The 18482-nt window shown below is 41.2% G+C and overlaps 1 protein-coding gene across 2 annotated transcripts; it reads right to left on the bottom strand.

Annotated features, from left to right (window-relative positions):
- Positions 1-262: 262 nt before the first annotated feature.
- Positions 263-16085, bottom strand: CFAP206 (cilia and flagella associated protein 206). 2 transcript variants are annotated; one of them, XM_049818203.1, is made up of 13 exons: positions 16029-16085; positions 15668-15776; positions 14685-14768; positions 14267-14357; positions 12986-13174; positions 12562-12720; positions 11431-11639; positions 10478-10597; positions 8096-8294; positions 7248-7385; positions 4982-5175; positions 3792-3929; positions 263-768 (listed from the first exon to the last, which is right to left on the bottom strand). In XM_049818203.1, exons 2-13 carry the CDS (start codon positions 15773-15775, stop codon positions 538-540), a joined length of 1860 nt encoding a protein of 619 aa, XP_049674160.1. In that variant the 5' UTR covers position 15776; positions 16029-16085; the 3' UTR covers positions 263-537. The 2 variants fall into 2 exon arrangements, with proteins under 2 accessions (XP_049674160.1, XP_049674161.1); XM_049818204.1 differs by lacking the exon at positions 12986-13174.
- Between the last annotated feature and the right edge of the window lie 2397 nt (positions 16086-18482).

Raw genomic sequence — 18482 nt, 5'->3', positions numbered from 1 at the left:
ACATTCCTGTGCTTTCCAGTGCGCTTACCAGCATGCTGCTTGGCCAACGAATACAGAAATTACTAGAGACCTAAAAGGCTGTGACATTCAGGCGACCCTCTTGAGATCAGTTTTACTTCACACCAATGGGAATTATGCCTCCGTAGGAGCTGCAGCATTGGCCCCGTATCTCACAGTTGTCTTGCATTACGCTTTTCATGTACCAAAGACATGGCTCTTAACGACAGTGTTTCAGCAAGCAATCATTGTATTAAAACCTCAGGAAAGTCCCAGAACACACACTACACATTTAAATGTTAGTTTGCATTAAAGTCTTTGGGAACATCTCGATTCTAAATTGCTGTTTAAAATCTGGGTGCTTCAGGCTTACCATTTCTATCACTTAATGCCAGTCAGCAGCCCCAGTAGATAAATGAAATAAATCAAATGCTCGTGGAATCAACAGACACAGTAAAATCTTTTGTATCTTAATTCAGATATATGCAGGGATTTTTTATATATACTTTCAATACATATCTTCAGGTTTCTCGTTTTCACTCAGGTTTCATCTACTGCTCTTGTTAAGTCTACTTTGACCATATGAGTAGTAGGAGATGATCCTCCTTGGAGACCTTCCAAGAAAATCTGTGGTCTGGGTACATTGCTTGAGTTGTCACGCTTAGTCTGGGTGCTGACATCTTTTGGCAAGTACACTTGGGTGGAGTTCTCTCTTCTCATATGGCTGAGATCGGTCTGCATGGCACGGGTTAATTTGCGGCGCAAATTGGCCTAAAGACACAAAAAGAATGAGATTAAGCAAAATTTTGTTTGAACATTTTAGCACTAGGGTATACTTAGGTGTCTTTGTATATTTTACGTCTATGGGCTTCATAAACCTGGAACGTGGCCCACTTCACCCTGCTATCAATACACGGTTGCAACCGCTATTTGATAACTCCTGAACTAACAGGATGCGTGAACAGCACTGGAGGTAGCCCACACAATTCTAAGTCAGCCTCTTACTGCTTTCGTGTTTTCCTTTGGTTGCTGTGCTTCAAATTTTGTTAAATGTCGGAGCCTTTGTTTTATTAGAATAAAATGTTGTTTTCATGTTAAGCTCTTCCAGTGCTTCAAATTAACTTCAACCAGTCTGAAAGCACACTGAATGAGATGGAAACCTAAAACAAGCTTGAGGATCCCAAATATTGTGGATAATCAAACTACAGGATCAAGCCTTTGTCTGGTTTCAGACCAAATGTGATGAGGTTTAGTTGCTGATGTCACAAAGCACCAGATAGAAGGGAAAAAATGCCTTCCTTCACAACATTGCTTATTAACCCCTTGGCAAGGGGGAAAAGGTAAGGTAATTCATGATTAAAGCTCTGTTTAATCACAGAAACTGCTGTAGATACAACAACAAAACCATTTCTCTCAAAGTGTTAATATTACAAAGTCAGCACTTGAAACAACAAAATGTTCCTTATTTCACTGAGCCTCCTGTGTCAGCAATGATGTAAAACACTGTAAATCATATGACATAATGTTGTCATCGAAATATACAAAATACAGTCTCATGTGGTGGGATCCAGACCCTTACATGTAAGTGAGAAAGTCCCTGGAGTCCAGTCCAGTCCAGTCAGCAGACTGGAGTCAGTGGAAGCTGGAGCGTGATTAAGTTGGACAAATTTGGTGTTTGTATCAGGGTGAGTCAAAATATTCTCCAGACTCCACTAGCTAGGTCTCCCTCAGCTGGAATGGAAGTTGAAGCACGTATCTGTAGCCGCATTTTGGTATCTTAATCTACAACTGAATCTTAGGCACAGTGTCATCAAGGAAAATACAGAAAAGAACAGTAAGGAACTTACAGAAGAGACGGCATGGAAAGAAAGACAATATTTTAGTCTTTTTTTCTGAGGGTTTTGATGACAATTAAAACAAGAGCAGGAATGAGATACTGTTTCTCTGTTAAGTTTATCCCTCTTGAAAACTGAATGTACGCTGTTGCAAGGAACGATGCTTGCACAGAGAAACAAATGGGAGCTGAAAATTTTACTTCTAACATCAAACAGGTGTTCTAACAGACTCATATTTTAACACTTCATATCGCTACAAGTTTTCTGGCTAAGTATGAACAACAGAAAAAAACCCCAAGGCATCTGAGCTCATCCTCTAACAAAATCTGCAAATATGGCTGATGCTCCCCTAAAGTACTGAATTCACAGATGCATTGGTAAGCTATTTCTGTTATTTTAGCACTTTGATTCTAAATGTCATATCACCTCCATATAACAAATTCACCATAGTCACTGTAGACAAAACACTTTTGCATGCATCTGAGATTTTTTGTTTCAACTCAGCATCACTAATCTCCCATATGGACAGTTGAGGCTAAAACACCCTTAGTACTTTAAAGTACTTTCTCTAAAGATTTCAAACTAACGAACTACAAATTTGTTTGTGAGTGGTCTTCATGCTCAGCTGTTGGAAAACATCACCCTTGCTTACACTAAAGATAAACCACTGACCACATCTTGTATTTATTTATGTACTTTTGTCCATTACAGAAGCAAATGAGGCTTTTAGCTAGGCCTCTTGTAAACCTAATTTGCTTCTTTATATACCTCAGTAACAACTATTACTTAGAATCCTTTATAAGCCAGTTAACACTGGCAAGACTTCTCAGTCCAAAATTTTGGTTTCCTGTTATAACATTGGAGATTTCATGGCAAAAAGAACAACAGAAAGGAAACAGGCGGCACAGCAGACCACAGGCCTCCATAGTGCATCTGTTCACAGAAAAGAAATAATCAACCCTGCAGTATTCTGCATCCAGTTGATACTGATAACTGCAATACTCCCTGTACTCACAACTTCATTTGGACTGAATTGTGAAAATCAGGTGCTATACCTTGGCAACTGCATGTGCTGGCAAACCCTAGGAAGAAGCTTTTAAAATATATACTGTTACTTTAAAAACTTTTATGTATACAGCCAACCTTCTGTGGACAGAATGTGATGTACAATCCATCAGAAAATCACCATAATAGTGTAACAAACATTTCCTCTGGCTTATATATACAACGGAAAACCTACTTGCTCTATTTCTTACCTCTCCAGTCCTACATAAAAGAGGGATTTTTTTTCCCCCCCCAAAAAAGCAGAATTGGTTTTAGCAAACATGAAGAATCAGGATAAAATTAAAGAAAAAAAAAAAGAGGGGGGGGGAAAAGGTGGCATGCTCTGATACCTTTCAAGGATGAATAAATTAGCTGAAAGAAAGCTTCCGCAGGGTCAAACACATCCAAAGGTATTCCTCACCATTCTGTCTGCCAGTTACTACATTTTATCTCCTCTTACTTGACAGTGATGAATGTTAATATAAATTGCTCAACTTGCAATAATGTTTTGCCTGACCCAAACCTTTCTGCCATCTTTTTTTTTTAAACAAAGACAGTATATACCAATACCTTCAAGCTGTTAAATTTATTACAGTGTAGAGAAACAACTTTAAAATTCAATGCTAATCAACAAACTCTTATTACTTAAAGAAGGCAACTGAAAAATTTGGAATGAATAAACTTAGCAGTGGAAACACTGCTCAAAAAACTGGGGAAAAATATGGAAAAAGTGGGAGAGTAAGAAAGTCTAGGAATAAGGAGAGAAAATACCGGGGGAAAAAATATTGAGCCAGTTGTAACAAAGTGTGTGTCTTTGAATAAGGTTAGATTTATGTTGCAAGGAACAAAAGTTTACAATAATTTATTCTGAACTTTGTTATTCAACAATGAAAATCTGGTAATAACAATACAAACCAATTTTATAGCTTTTCTTCTGAGTTCCCATTCATTCCATTCGTAGGATGTCACAATAGTTGGAGGCAAGATATGAGTATCAGTTTGAGTACTACTGTCACATTTTGTGGTTGGTTTCAAACATTTGTCTGCATTGGCCTGGATGAAAAAAAACACCAAAACCAAGCAAGGCATTAATGAGAAGAATACAAATATGTAACAAAACCAGCATATGGATATGCTACTTTTTAAAAGCAAAGAGAAACCTGCAAACCACAAGTGGATAACGATTTTTACATCCAACAATATTTTTGTTTCCCCTGCCCCCACTAAAAAGAAGAAACCATTAAGTATTTGATGGATTTAATTTCTGACAGAAAACCCTTTAGGCAGAGGCCACAGCTGAATTGCAGGCTCCCACATCCTGAGTGAGAGCTTAATAATTGGATTTAGGTAAAAAGGGGTCCCACCACCACCACCAATATTTTATGGTGCAGGCACCTCAGTTTGTCTTTATGAATGGACTAAAAATCACAAATCATGATTAGGAGAAGTGCTTACAACTCTGCCAGAGCCAGGATATAAACTGTCTTTCTCACCAAGGGCCTGTTCAAAACTACATTCTTTCCATTGCTAGGGACCTAGAATTCACAGTGGATCACAGAGCATGTCTATGAATCCAAATCAAGTCTTTGGATTTCACATAGTAGCACTGTTGCATTCATTATTAATGAGTCCCCTTTGATTTTGTAATATTTCCATAATTCCTGTCCCCAGATATCATTACACTCTCATCCAGCACATACTGATGAACTGCTAAACTGAAGTTCCAGTTAATATGGTATCTGGCTTGTCTTCTGTTCCATTTATTTACTGTCCCTTTAGGCTACTTTTGCAAAAATGAGGAAAAGAACCATCAGACACAGGATCTTCCTAAGCCAAGGACAAATAGCTTTTATCACTGCCACAATCCTTTAGCTCTACATATTCTCCTATGAAGACATAAGGTGATAAGAACATAAAGGGAAAATGTTTTATTATCAACGCCTTGAAGACCTGGAAAAGAGCGACCTTCAGACATTCTGTAGGATAGGCAGATTATTATACTTCTTTCCTAAAGACAGGTATCATCTGTTCTCTTTATGTTCTAGAAAGGACAGATCAACCAGTGACCCAACAGCTGTTTAGCATGAGGCATGGGCAATGTGTACCTGTGCATAAGGAGCAAGGTATTCAAACTGATGACGAAGCTCAAGCAGTTGAATTAGCTCTGCATGTTCTTTTGCTTTTTCGATGTTCAGTTGAATGAACTTATCCGGATCTTGAGCAAAGATGTATGCAGCTTCTTTGGAACTGAAAACATAACATCTCTCTTTGTGCTTCAAAATTCCAATAGCGGGATTTCCTAAAAAAACCAAAACAAACCCCACAAAATAAAATAGCGAACAGTATCATATCCAATACAAAAGACATTTGTAATCAAGATTCTGTGTTTCCCTCAAGTCAGTTTCACTTCCTTTTTTCTGAAATCAGAATAAATCCCTGAAAGTAAGCTTTTTTAAATACTGAAAAGTCTATTTCGTTAGGTCAGTACAGCTGCTTTTGATCAGTTCACATCCAGCATGCCTTAGTGCACGTTTGTCAGAAAAACAACAGATAAAACACCTATAGCAAAGGCATAACAAAACAGCCCATACACATAAATGTTTTCCCTGTAATCTCCAGCAAATGATTGCAGATCAGCAGTTCATTTATACCAAAGGTCATAACACTGAAATTAACTGAAGAAGTAGATGAAGCAGCTGAGAAGCTGGACAATGAATTAACAGAGAAAATGAAATGTTAATAAAGGCCAAATAACTTATATAGGAAAACAAAAATTGAGCTCAAGGACAGTGACAGGCTCTGCTTCAGCTGTCATTGCCCAGGAAAGACCTAGAATCATCACAGACAGTGCCCTGAAAATACTACATGGCAATACTCAGTGGCAATCAAAAAAGCAAAAAGAATGTCAGGAATTATTAGGATGCAAACAGAGGTGGAGAAGAAAAGCAACATTATAACAACCTATATGCTACATTTGTAATACTACATTTTGTTCCAACACAACAGAATAAGAAAAATTAAAATGAAGAGAGTTGGGAGTGATCAGAGGCTTGGAATACCTTTCACAGAAGGAGGGGTTAAATCAAGAGGCCTCTTCAGCATTAAAAAGAAGCAACTGAAATGAAGTAATATGATGCGGGGTTATAAAACCATGAATTGCATGCAATATAAAATTACTATTTGCTAATTTTCCTAATAGAAAGACTATCAGGTCTTTGATGAAATTATCAAGCCAGAGCTTAAAACCATCATAAAAAGAGGTACCTTTTCATAGTACATATAATTACAATTGCAGGACTCTTGACAATAACAATAACCCTTGGCAAACTCTAAATGGATTGAAAAAGCAATTAGATAGATGAAAAACCTCTATCAAGGATTATTCAACAGAAGGTTACAGACTCAACATTTATCTGAGGAAATCCCATAACCACTAATTGCTAGAACAGGGAAGGATATAATTAAGGAAGGATCATGCTAGAACAGGGAAGGATATAATTAAGGAAGGATCATTCCTAGTTGATTTCTCATGATCTTCAGGTGTTCATGACTGTCCATGTCCAGAAATTGGATACAGGACTAGAGAGACCTTCAGTCCAACCCAGAACAGTTGTTCTCATATGCAATACTAAATAAGTGTAAGTAATTTACACTGCCACTAAAATACCTATTTTTTTAATACTGCTAAGTAATGGCAGTAGTTTCCTCCCAACCTCCTGTAGGTTTAAAAAAATTCTATATGGATAGGTTCTATAAAGGATAAAGGATAGGGAGACAGAAACCATGAACTGATGGGGTAGCTGAAATAAGGCTTGCTTTCAAGACAAATGACCCTAGAAGAGACAAAAAAATTTCCTATGATTAGTTGACTTAATCAAGTGCACTTTTGTGTTCTTTTCAGAGAAGATTTTTAGTACTTTATAATGACTATTTAAAAATACATATGATGTAGGAATGAATGGGTGCGTTTGCAACACATGGATACACAAAACAGAAGGAATGACCATTTTCCTATGCCTGTATTAAAACACACAACAGTAAACGAACCTGCATTCAGCTGCAGTGTAGGTTATACAGATGCACATATAGCAGGAGGAAACATTTATCCATCCCATCTTGGTTTTGCCTCTGCTTGCTCATTCCTACTTTCTGTTGAAGCCCTCCTACCCTACATTTAGGACAGTTTATTTGTGTGTTTTTAGAAGAAAAATACTTTAAGGGGGAAATAAGTTATCTGGGGTGAAAATTACAAACATGAAAATACAGTACTCCAGCTTTGACATAAGAGGATGCATTCAGAACATGTCTTTCCATTTTCCCTAGTACTTGTGTACATATAAACTACGGGAAAGACCTAACTACAAACCATACCTGGGAGGGTGAGGCCTCTCACACCAATTGCATGTGCACAGAAACCATGGTACTGGATTAGCAACTGATCAAAATTATCAGTAGTCTCTGGAAAAAGCCATTCTTGGTTCTTGAAATCAGAAACATTCACTCTGGTTCCTAACAAAAGGTTTAACAAAGGAAGGATTTCAGTAACAAAACATCAGATGTTTATAATAATGTTGCAGGATGACCAGATTACTCTGGTCTTCACAGGGTGACCTGCAGTGCAAAGATCCCAAAAGCCAAACTTTAGCCCTGTCTTAAGAGAGATCCTACTGAAAAATCAGTCCTGCAGGAGCCTTCTTTAGTAGCAATAGCTTTCTTTTGGAAAGCTTTCTCCCCGCCCCCCCCCCCATAGGGGACAACAACAGGAAGGTAATACCTTCTTCTTCTATTTTGTTTTCACCCACTCATCCATTACTCCCCTGGAGTATAACTTGGTTGCTAGGGATACCATCTTACAAATACTTCCAGTAAGCAAAGCCTTGTTAATTTAGCTTTTTCATTCCCCCCTCCATTTCAGAAGTTCTGATAGGTATAAAAAGGCATAGACAAACTTAAGAAATTTTTAAAAAGTAGAAATATTCTTCTCTCATCATTCTGCCATTTTTATAAGGTATGTTTGTATCTAGTAGCTATATTTTAATTTTATATGTATAAATAAAAGCCCAAACTACACTACATGAAAAATAAATCCACATACTACAACACTCATTTTAATTTACTCTGCAAATTCTGATTATTCAAAAATCAATGTGTAGCACCCTCTGTAAAGAAAATTCAAAGCACAAAATCTTGGAAAATGAAAAAGTAATAACTTTCAGTACCCATGGTTTCTCTTATCCTTTCCTCATCACTTTTCACAGTCACTCCTTCCAGAAGAGAAGTTAGCACTTCCTCAGGAAAAAGCTGTGATTGGATTTCCGAGAACTGTTGCAGATTGTTAGTCATATCTGTGAGGAAGTTTAGCAGTAGTATCTGATCCTGAAAGCTGGTCCAGAGGTTAGAAAGTGCAACAAAGAGAGGCTAGAAAATAAAGAAAATTATCCAAAATCCAGATTTGTTTTATGTCCGCAGTGTAACCCAAGTGCTGTGCTCAACAATCCCTGCTATGAACAAAGCGGGGCTGACCTCCAAGGCCTTCAGCATCCAGAAATTCCAGGGGAACTCCTGGGCTTTGTAAGAGGAGCTCCTATCACATATGCCCAAAGCACGTACGTCCAGCATGTAGGCCCATAGGCCAGTATGGTACTTTTCTACATTTTACTCCAAACCCTTTCCTAAATACATTACTCCGAGCCCATGCTTGGAACTGAGCACTTCACTGACAATACAGTTTTATAACTGAAAATAAGGCACACAGAAGTAAGAAGGACCAGAAGAAATGCACCTGGTTAACTACCAAATGAAGTAAAACCACATCTGCATGTACAAACCTATCAGATTTTGTTATTTTGTCTGCCCTGCTTCCAGAGTCAGCTCTGGAATTCATCAGCATCACTAATGCTGTGGAAATGTTACGGTTACAAAAATGGAAGAAACTAAAGGAAGGGCAGCAAGATCAAAATAATGAAATCTACTCTGTTTCCTAAAACAAATGTTTACCACAAAGTTAGGCCTTATGCTACGCTTTTTGAAAGGCAGAATGCCCTGCTTCTCTACATGTGTAGAGGACCCAGCTTCTCAGCAACTAGCTGAAGACAAGAAGAACTATTTAAATGGAGTGTTAATACAGAAATCTCTACCTGCATAAGACCTGAAATCAAAAGAAATCACATATTCTGTTTTCAGCAGAGAAGAAAAAACAACTAACCAACCTGAAGGGGGAAGAAAATCTAGGAATGAAGCAGACAACAGCAGACAGCTTCTAGGGAAAACGGTAACATGTATCAGTCACTTAAGCCCCATGAAGATATAGGAGAGAAAAAACTGCTTTAAGCAGCTGGACAGGAGAGGAAAATGTTCCCCAAATGAGAACGTCTGGCTTATAAAATCACAAGCACACACAAACTGAAGTGTCAGGTCACATCTGAGGTGTACCTCAGTTAAAGTGCTGTTCCCATGAGTTTCCAGCTCAGATGCCCTCATGGGAGGTGTAAAAAATACTCCACGTAGGTGGTGGGGGCATGATCTTCCTTCTTCCCTCCTCCACAGTAGACTTTATTTTGCCTTCTAATTATTTGCTTAGAAGAATTAAATAAAACCTAACATATGTATGAACTGCATGCTAGTTCAATGGCTAACTACAAGGAATTAAAATGATAGGCATATCACACAAAATAATGAGCTCTTGCATGAAAAGCAAATTAAATGAAGCTGGTTTCTCACATATTTCTCCCCCGTTTCCTTTACACCATGTCATCATAATAATCCCAGGTTTTCACACGGTCATCGAGTACCCTCCTTCACAACCTGCAGTTCGCACCACTCATTCCCCCTTCCTCCCACACCTCCCTCCCATGTCCTGTAGCTCCCAACTAAGGGTCAAACAGTACAGAACATCAATCGTGCAGAGGTACGTGGCTGCTCACTGGCCACACAGCACACTAACCAGCAGGTAATTGTGGCATTCCCATTTCAGACTTAATCTTAGGAGGGCTCTAATTCTGTCTCTCTAGTTGCTTGTTTTTCACAAAACTGGCAGCAAATGAAATATTTTGAGATCTCTGGACTCTGACAAATTCCATTGAAACTGGCCAACAGGTTCAGAAGCTATTGGGAGGGGCAAAGTGGCTGAAAACCCCACCACAGAAAGCTGATTTCTTTAGAAAAATTATATCAAGGAGTCATACTGTAATTACAGGAACTGCTATCTGAAAGGACTAAAGAGAACCACACTCTGATGTGCCGTTATCTGTCATCATTGTGTTCTTACTACTTCTGCAAGGAACAGGAGAATGTTTACACAAACCAGGAAAATATCACTGTAAATCTACAAATACTGACAAATGACTCAAGACGCTTAAAGTAAAATACCATTTAATTCTTCCCCCCCCCGCCTTTGTACCTTGCTTTTCTTTTACCTTGAGATCAAGTCTTTTAGTTTAGTTGCCCCTTTAAAAATCACAGATGGTGTTATAATAGAGAGAAAATAATGTAGCCTTTTTCTTAACACAAACTATACAAAAATACACTGGTAAAGTATTTTGCAATACTTAAGTAATTTTTTATAATTAAGAAGAAATAGGTTTTCCATTCAAAATACTTACAAAAACTTCTTTGGTATCTATGGAAACCTTATTCTGCACTGTGTTTTTCAACTGCTCCATTGTCACTACAAACTGCACATTCATCTTTTCAACTTCTTGAGCACTTGTAATTGCATCAGACTGGAAAGAGAACTTACTTCAGGTAAGAAGTATGACAGTCAAAAACCCAAGTATTTAGTAACAAGTATTTACTTGGATCTTTTTATTCAACTATTTTCAGACAACTGTTTTAAGGAATGAAATGCACCCTAACTTTCCACAAAATATATTTTTCCTTAAGTGTTCAGGTATAAAACCAGGTGCTTCTCTCAAATATATACTAGTAATTTTTATAGAAAACCTCTACATTTTTATAATGAAGAGAACTGAAACAAATTGAGAATAAAATATTTTTCCAAGCTTTATAATATACAGGAAAAACAAATTAAACCCTGCAGTTTCTCAAAAGACAAATTAAAAGGTCTTCATAAACAAAACAAGTTTCAAGAATTTAAATTGTATTCTTCAAAGACTTCTGATGACTCCATATGTGTTGGGGATGTCTGCAGACTAAAATTGAGGTGATTTATGGATTGAACAAGGACATTTTTTCTCTCATGCCTTTTGAGGCAGAGTGAGTATCAGTATGCAAGCAAGGAAGAAGTCCTACTTTTTCAGTCCTTTATTAATGAAATTAAAGAAAAAAAAGGAAACCTCCAGAAATTAAGTGGAAGCACAGTCACACTGCAGCAAACAATTAATCCATTTTGTCTTTTAGCTGACAGTAGCCAAACCCACCAAGTTAGGTACAAAGTTCATCATGACAAATGATGTAGGTTCTCATATATTGAGATAATATGATTTCACTGATTTCTGAATCATTTTTCTTATATTTCTGTCCTGTACAAGTAGGTAACTTGAATACATTCGATCTGAAATAAAAACCCACAGGATATAACATGATGGTATCTCACCAGAAGGATGCAAAGGAAAGCCTCATATTGTCTCACATTGAACAGTACTTCTTTTAATTTAAAAGAACTAAGCTGTGTATATCTGTGTTGGTCTTCCTGCACGGATTCCAACAGAGCTGTGTACTGGTGGGCTAGCTTATGGCACGTATTAAGACTTTCATCAACAGCCCGGGTAGCTGATGGAATGGCTTCATTCAGAATGGCTGGCACTTTTGGTACAGAATAAATGAGATACATGTAAAGAGAATTATTTAAATAATTAGCAAAAGATTACAGTGCAGTATTTGAGCAAAGTAGACTTCCAATAAAATTTCTAAGTCTTGTCCTTATATTCATGCATTTCCAAATGCTTGCATACTAGATTCAACCGCTATATCTTACTAGTTGAGAGGTTCCAAACAGTCAGAATTACAGGTGTGGAAATATCACAGTCAAGTCAAGGACTGTGAGAAAACTTGCTTCATAGTAGATGCAGTTCAGTTGATGCTACTGACATGGGTTTCCTGAGAGACTTTAGGCAATCTGCACAATTTTCAATTCTTAGTTTCTTCTAAAACTGGGCTGCAGACCTTTCTTACAAAGAAGTCTCCACACTGAGTTACAATACTACATGCACATTCACAAAAACATTTCCACTGATGAGGATTCAAAATCCAAAAGATTTTTGAGAACGTGTTAAGAATCTGAAGAGGTTACTCGAAATTATCAGAATACACATAATGCCCCAGCAACTTCTATCACTTCTCATTACACATATGCAACAGAAAATTGTAATTGGGTTGATAGTGTTCTTTCAAGATTTTAATTAAGTGCTTTTAAAGGCAAACATTACATATTTAATTCACTTAATGGCAAGGGATCAGGGAAGAGTTATCATGAGGTAAATTGGTGCATGAAGTTAATACACATAATCCTTCCACATCAACCACATAGGGCTCCCTCTTAGCTAAAAAGTAGTAGCCTACATGGAAACCTGTAAGTAAATACCAAATATGTACTTTTCCTTCAGGTTTTCAGACCCTGAGTCAAAGCTGTTTATCTAGAGATGGGATATTATTGGAGCCGCTCCAGTGAAGAAGGCCAGGAAGAATTAATCTGAAATACATAGCCCAAATGCAGTTGTCTACTTACAGTCATCAATGCTGCTTCCTCCTTTCCTGCATTCCTTGTTGTACAACCGAATTCCTGTGACCAGCATGGCAAGATTTTTCAGCTGTTGCTCTTTGTTCTTCTTACTGAGTGAGATGAAAGTAATCATCTCTGTCTGGGGGAATACACTCTGCAAGGCAGCTAGAAGCATTACAAAGGGTGAGGAAGTTCTCAATATGAGGCAACAAAAAAGAAAATAATTAACAAGCAAAAATACCCTCTCCTGAACAACTGCAGAAAGTAGGAAATCCATGGCAAATTTAGGCTTCAAAGTTGAGCAGTGACAGTTTAGGTAGTAAGCATTCATCACAGTTTACCATATCTATATCTAAAGATCAGCAAAGAAAAGGTAAAATGTTATTTCTCAAAGAGAAAAGCCCAATTTCACAGCTGGGAGTTTACTGACCTGTTACCTCCCTGACAACCTCGATATCTGTTGGCGATCCCAGGCCAGACCTTAGCAGCACATAGCTCACAATCTTTCGATACACATTCTCCACTTCTTCTTGCACATGAGGACGACTATCTGTGATATCTCTGACCACAGGAGCCAGCCTTCCCTCCAGAACACGGTGCTGCTCACTGAGTAATTCAGCTAGGAAAGAAGGACTGTTAGGAAGCGCTATTTAAATTCCTTGCAATTTGGCTTATTCAGAGGGTACAATTAATTTCTACAGTCAGAGCACCAACTTAAGGTTTCTGAAGCACAGACAGGTGGAAGAGATGTTAATTATAAAGTTATGGTACCTTGAACAACACTGGAGTTAAACATTAACATAATTAGCATGATTAACATCAGTCAGTAGAGTCCAGGGAACTATTCAGGCCTAATTAAGCAGGCTGTCTGGACTCCTCTGGCTGCAGTAGGACCTAACACACACACACGCACACACACACACTTCATACACACCTGAAGTTACAATACACAAATCTGAACACTACCCAGGATCTCAGAATCTTACTGGACTTATTGAGCTTACCGAGCTTACTGAGTCCAGAAGACTGCAGAGCAGCTTCCTAGTTTTGCTAATTTTTGGTTTTAATCCATGGTAACAAGAAAACATTTTTATGACCTCCTCACACAGAAATGTTTGTCTGCTCTTGTTCTGTCTTCTGTTTCCCAGCAAGCCTTCATTGTCCCATTGAGATCTGAAGTTACAGCAGAGACATTCTCCCCATCATTTTTCTTCCACATTTCCATTTCAGACCATATGACGTTACCACGGATGAGACCAAAACATACTCGGTTAAAACTGCAACTAATTGATCAAGATTGCTCATATCGCTCAATCAGAGATATAGATAAAACATCAAGTTCCCTTTCAGATACGTAAGTGCAGTTTTGGGTACTGGTTCTCTTTCAGATACACAGGTGCAGTGCAAGTTTTTCTTGCAGAAGGCAAGAAAAGCCACTGCACCTGAAAGCATAGTTGTTCTCAAGTTATCTAAGACATTACATCCAGTAAATCTCTCAGACAGGATGAGTGTACTCTCAAATATAATGCACATTTTTTCCCTACTATATCATTACTGAAACACCATACTCCTACATAGTACATTTCTCCAGGGATGTTTATTTTGCTTTACTGCCAGCAGTCATTTAATGGGAATCATTATTAGCCCTACACAGAAAGATATTAAATCCTAAACTCAGCATCAACTTCTATGAAAACATATTTGACATTACCTCTGTTTGCATAGTTCATATCAAAGTAAACTTGCATCTTAATTGTGTTCAGGGATGGGTTTGTTGTGTCAAGCAGCCTGGTAACACAGAGCTAAGAAAGACAGAGCAGTGAGTTCTTTCTCATGAAGAGGAAAATGTCTGAACTGAGAGTGACTATGCTACAGGTTTCACAACAGCAGTAGAGCCCCCTCCCTATCATTCTCTCGACATACTACAAAGACTATGAAGTATAAGGCATTTACTAACATGAGGGAACACATACTCCAGTCTTTAGCTACAGAACCATGAGAACAAAGTAGGGTTAATATTTTGAAAGTGTTCATATCAAAATAAAATGGCATTTTAGTTACAGGAACAGGTAGCAAATAATGCTATAGTCTTAGCTAAGTACTCACTCTCAGCATCGTGTCAGAATTACCTGGATAAGATTTTGCACTTCTTTTTTTGCAAGGATTTGATCCACACTGAAGTCATTTCTTGGATCTAAAACAACAGCTTTCACCTAGTGATTGCCAAAAGAAAACAATTTATATCTCAATATATACTGTTTGTAACTAACCTTTTGTTTTCTGAAAAATATTCAGCCCATTTATACTACCTGGCCCTGCCTAAACAGAGAAACAAACAAAAGAATCCATCACAATAGAGGGAAGAGATAAACGTCAAAGAATAAATATAGCTGCTGCAATAAACATTCACCTATGCGTCATGTCTTTTTGTTCATTTATGAAAGTGGGAAGAAATGTTATTAAAACTTGGGAACACTTCTCATTTTCATTTTAGAAAGAAAAAAATGGTTTATCTGCCTGTTGAAGACAATTGAGGGGGAACTCTGAGTCAGAGCTCAAAGAGTTCCCCGGACTCAGAACCTGCAGCCTTTTGAGGGCCTATGCCATTGCATAGATGGCGTTTCAGAGGAATGAAATACTTTTTCAGGTTTTTAGGACCCTATACTGAATATCACTGAACGCCCCTTGAAAACTTCCCAATGTGGGCTGTCAGAAACCCAGACTTTTCAAATTTCAACTCACCCCTGAAAGCCTCAGCTGTTGCCATCCCAGCCTGGGCAGGCTGCCATGGAGCTGCCATCTGAAGTTTGTTGACTTTTAAGAGCAAAGGAATGTTTATGTCCTTGCTTCACATCATTCGGTCAAAGCTGCATCAGTCAGTGACTTCGAGGGAAGATGTAAAATTATGCCCCTACCTCATGAAAGCCTTAAAAACCGGTTCGAACTGCCAAGCTATGGGCACCCAGGTTTGAAACTTCCGATCTGTATGCTATCAATACATATTTATATTAATATTTAACGGATGACAACAGAATTTGAAAAACAGATTAGAAAAACACCCAGATGAAATAATAATAAACCCCCACACCCTGAACGTTGAATTTGCGCTTACCACGAACGCCACCAAGGTTTCAGAAACGGTCTGTCCCTGGGCGGCGCATTCTTGTCCGATTTCGCGAATTATTTTCTTGATGACACTTTCGGCCTGGTCACAAGACATACTGGACAAACACACAGGTTAACGGGGTTAACTTTTATTTAAGATTTCGGGTGCGTCTCTCAACGTTTCTCCTCAAGCGGCTGAGGGTCCCCCCCCTCGCCACCACACAGCCGGCCGGGGCGGGGAGGGGGGCCGTCCGCCGCCCACCAGCCCCCGGGCCCCGCCGCTTCCACGCCTTGGCCGCTTTGCAGGGGCACCCCCGACCCCGCAGCGCTCCCACCGCCCCGGACGCCCCCCAAATTCCCGCTCTCACCTGCCTCTCCGGCCCGGCGCGGCCGGCGGCAACCGGCGAGAGCGGCCCCGCCGCCGGGCGCCAGCCGCCAGGCCGTTACCATGGGGACGCGGCGCGGCCCGGCCCGGCCTCGGCGGCGGCCGGCGGGCAGAGCGGTGTGGGCGGGCGGCTGGATGTGTGCGTGCACCGGTGGGTACAGACCTGCGTGGGCGAAACAGGAGGTTACGGACAACGCAGAGACGCGCGTGGAGAAGTGCCTGTTTAGACAGAATGTTATGGGGGTCTGTACATGCAAAACATACATACGCAGATGGCCGCGTATCTACCAAACGTATTTAGCAGCATGGGGATACGGTTATATGTGTACCTAAACATCTGTATGTGCATACGAACCATGTATGAGGACATCTATGCCTACACATAGCTATACGTAAATATAGATACTTAGGTATGTATAAACATGCACACATACCATACAGCGGTGTATGTGCCTAAATATATACTCATGTATACAACAGACATGAGTTGCCTGCCTGCCGCCGCCTGCCTCCTCTCACCCCCCAGGGCTGCCCCGCTCCCTCCTCCTCCTCCCTCCCCAACGGGGTGGACCTCTGCTTCTCCGAGGTAGCCGACAGCCAGGTCCCTGTGGTAGCCGTCGACTGGTTCTCTACTTCAGCTGCCATGTCTGTTTGCACGTCCTGGGATGCAGAGGCCAGCTTGCCCCTGTGAGGCTGCTGGAGGAAGGCCGGGTAGGCCAGGCCCCATCACAGCACAGGCAAAATGTGTATATGGATGTATATGCAAAACATCTGTACGGGGATATGTAAGTATGTATATATACACATAAACATGTATGTGTATATACAAAACAAAGAAGTATATGTATATACACACACATACAAAACATACACAGATTATCTTCCAAAGGAGCTTAGGTGGGTAGGAGGAGGCAGGAAAAGCAGCAGGCGCAGCTTCACTATTTATTTATTTGTATAGTCTCTGTTTTATTTACAGCTCCTCAGCCTGGTGCCAGAGAGAGAGGGACTCCCCCAGGCGCGGAGGAGCTGGCAGGACAGCTCCTCCATGGCGGGCACCTCAGGGGCCAGCCAGTCCCTCAGCGCCAGGGCACAGGCCGCCATCACGCCCCGCACCAGCTGCCACCACACAGCCCGGGAGCGCTGGATGTCACCTGGGTCTTTGGAGACGCGGTCATTGTCCAGGTCGCTGTAGACCACCTTCCTCTGTGGTGGTCCACTTCCCCGGTAGATCCTCCTTGAAAGGATACTTCTCCTTCACGCCCCAGAGGAGCCGAGCCACCTCCAGAGGCTGCGGGCGGCAGCTCCCCTCCTGATCTCCCTGTGGGTAGGACGGTCCCTCGTGAGGAACCCCAGCTGCTGCACTTCCCAGCTCTCCAGAGCCAGGCCGCTGACCCCCATGTCCCAGCACTGGAGCAGCCAGGTGGCAAGCCGCTCGCCTGGCTGGGGGGTGAATTCTTTCCGCCTCCCGCCTGCCTCCTCTCACCCCCCAGGGCTGCCCCGCTCCCTCCTCCTCCTCCCTCCCCAACGGGGTGGACCTCTGCTTCTCCGAGGTAGCCGACAGCCAGCCGTCGACTGGTTCTCTACTTCAGCTGCCATGTCTGTTTGCACGTCCTGGGACGCAGAGGCCAGCTTGCCCCCGTGAGGCTGCTGGAGGAAGGCCGGGTAGGCCAGGCCCCATCACAGCGCCAGGAGCTGCCGTCTCTTCTCGCCGTAGACGAGACAACCTGCCTCCACCACCTTGGCAGGCCTCCGCGCCTCTTTGGGCATGAAATCCCTCACCATCGGGGGTGAGAACCGCCACCGGCACCTGCCCAGGGCCTCCCACACCCCTTCCCACCCAGGAATCAGCTGCCCCTGGGCACATCCCTCGGCCTCACAGAGGGGGCTTGAGAAGCCGGGGGTCTGCTGCAGTGCGGCCGGGAATACCTGTCCCCCGGGGAGAAGAGGAGGAAGGTGCGATCGATCATTGCCTCCACGAGATGGTCCCTGGAGCGGTGGGACGGCAGCGCTGCAGGGGCCAAGCACCAGGCTCAAGGCCACTTTTATCATCAGTCCCCCCTGGGCAAAACACAGCAACGCAGCAAAGGCTGAAAGCAGCCATTACTCTGCCAAGTAATTGCCACACAGCTATAAATTCAGTCTAACACACTCCGATCAAATCCATTGTTATCTCAACCCCCTCCTCAAGCCCCATGTTTGGGGGACGGTGGTGCAGTGACCCCAGCTACCAGCAAAGCACCCACTCGGCTGCTTGCTCACTCCCAACCCCTGCAGCAGGGCTGGGGAGAAGATAGGAAGAGCAAAAGCAAGAAAACTTGTGAGTCGAGGTGTAGACAGTTTAAAAAGTAAAGAAAAGAGAGAAAACCCCCCAAGCAATTCAAAGGCAATCCCTCACCAGCTCCCACAAGCAGATGGATGCCAAGTCTCTGAGCAGTGG

Source organism: Accipiter gentilis, chromosome 15 (genome assembly GCF_929443795.1).
Source record: "Accipiter gentilis chromosome 15, bAccGen1.1, whole genome shotgun sequence".
Classification (NCBI taxonomy): domain Eukaryota; kingdom Metazoa; phylum Chordata; class Aves; order Accipitriformes; family Accipitridae; genus Astur; species Astur gentilis.
The sequence above is the reverse complement of the archived record's forward strand: the minus strand, read 5'-3'. Positions and strand labels throughout refer to the sequence as shown.

Excerpts from the sequence above, each read along its gene's own strand:
- CFAP206 (XM_049818203.1), bottom strand. The coding sequence starts at position 15,775 with ATGTCTTGTGACCAGGCCGAAAGTGTCATCAAGAAAATAATTCGCGAA. Across the intron at positions 8,295-10,477 it reads TAGATACCAAAGAAGTTTTT|CCTCTCTTTGTTGCACTTTC; the intron begins GTAAGTATTTTG and ends TTTATTTTCTAG. Across the intron at positions 3,930-4,981 it reads ACCTTGCTCCTTATGCACAG|GCCAATGCAGACAAATGTTT; the intron begins GTACACATTGCC and ends TTTTTCATCCAG.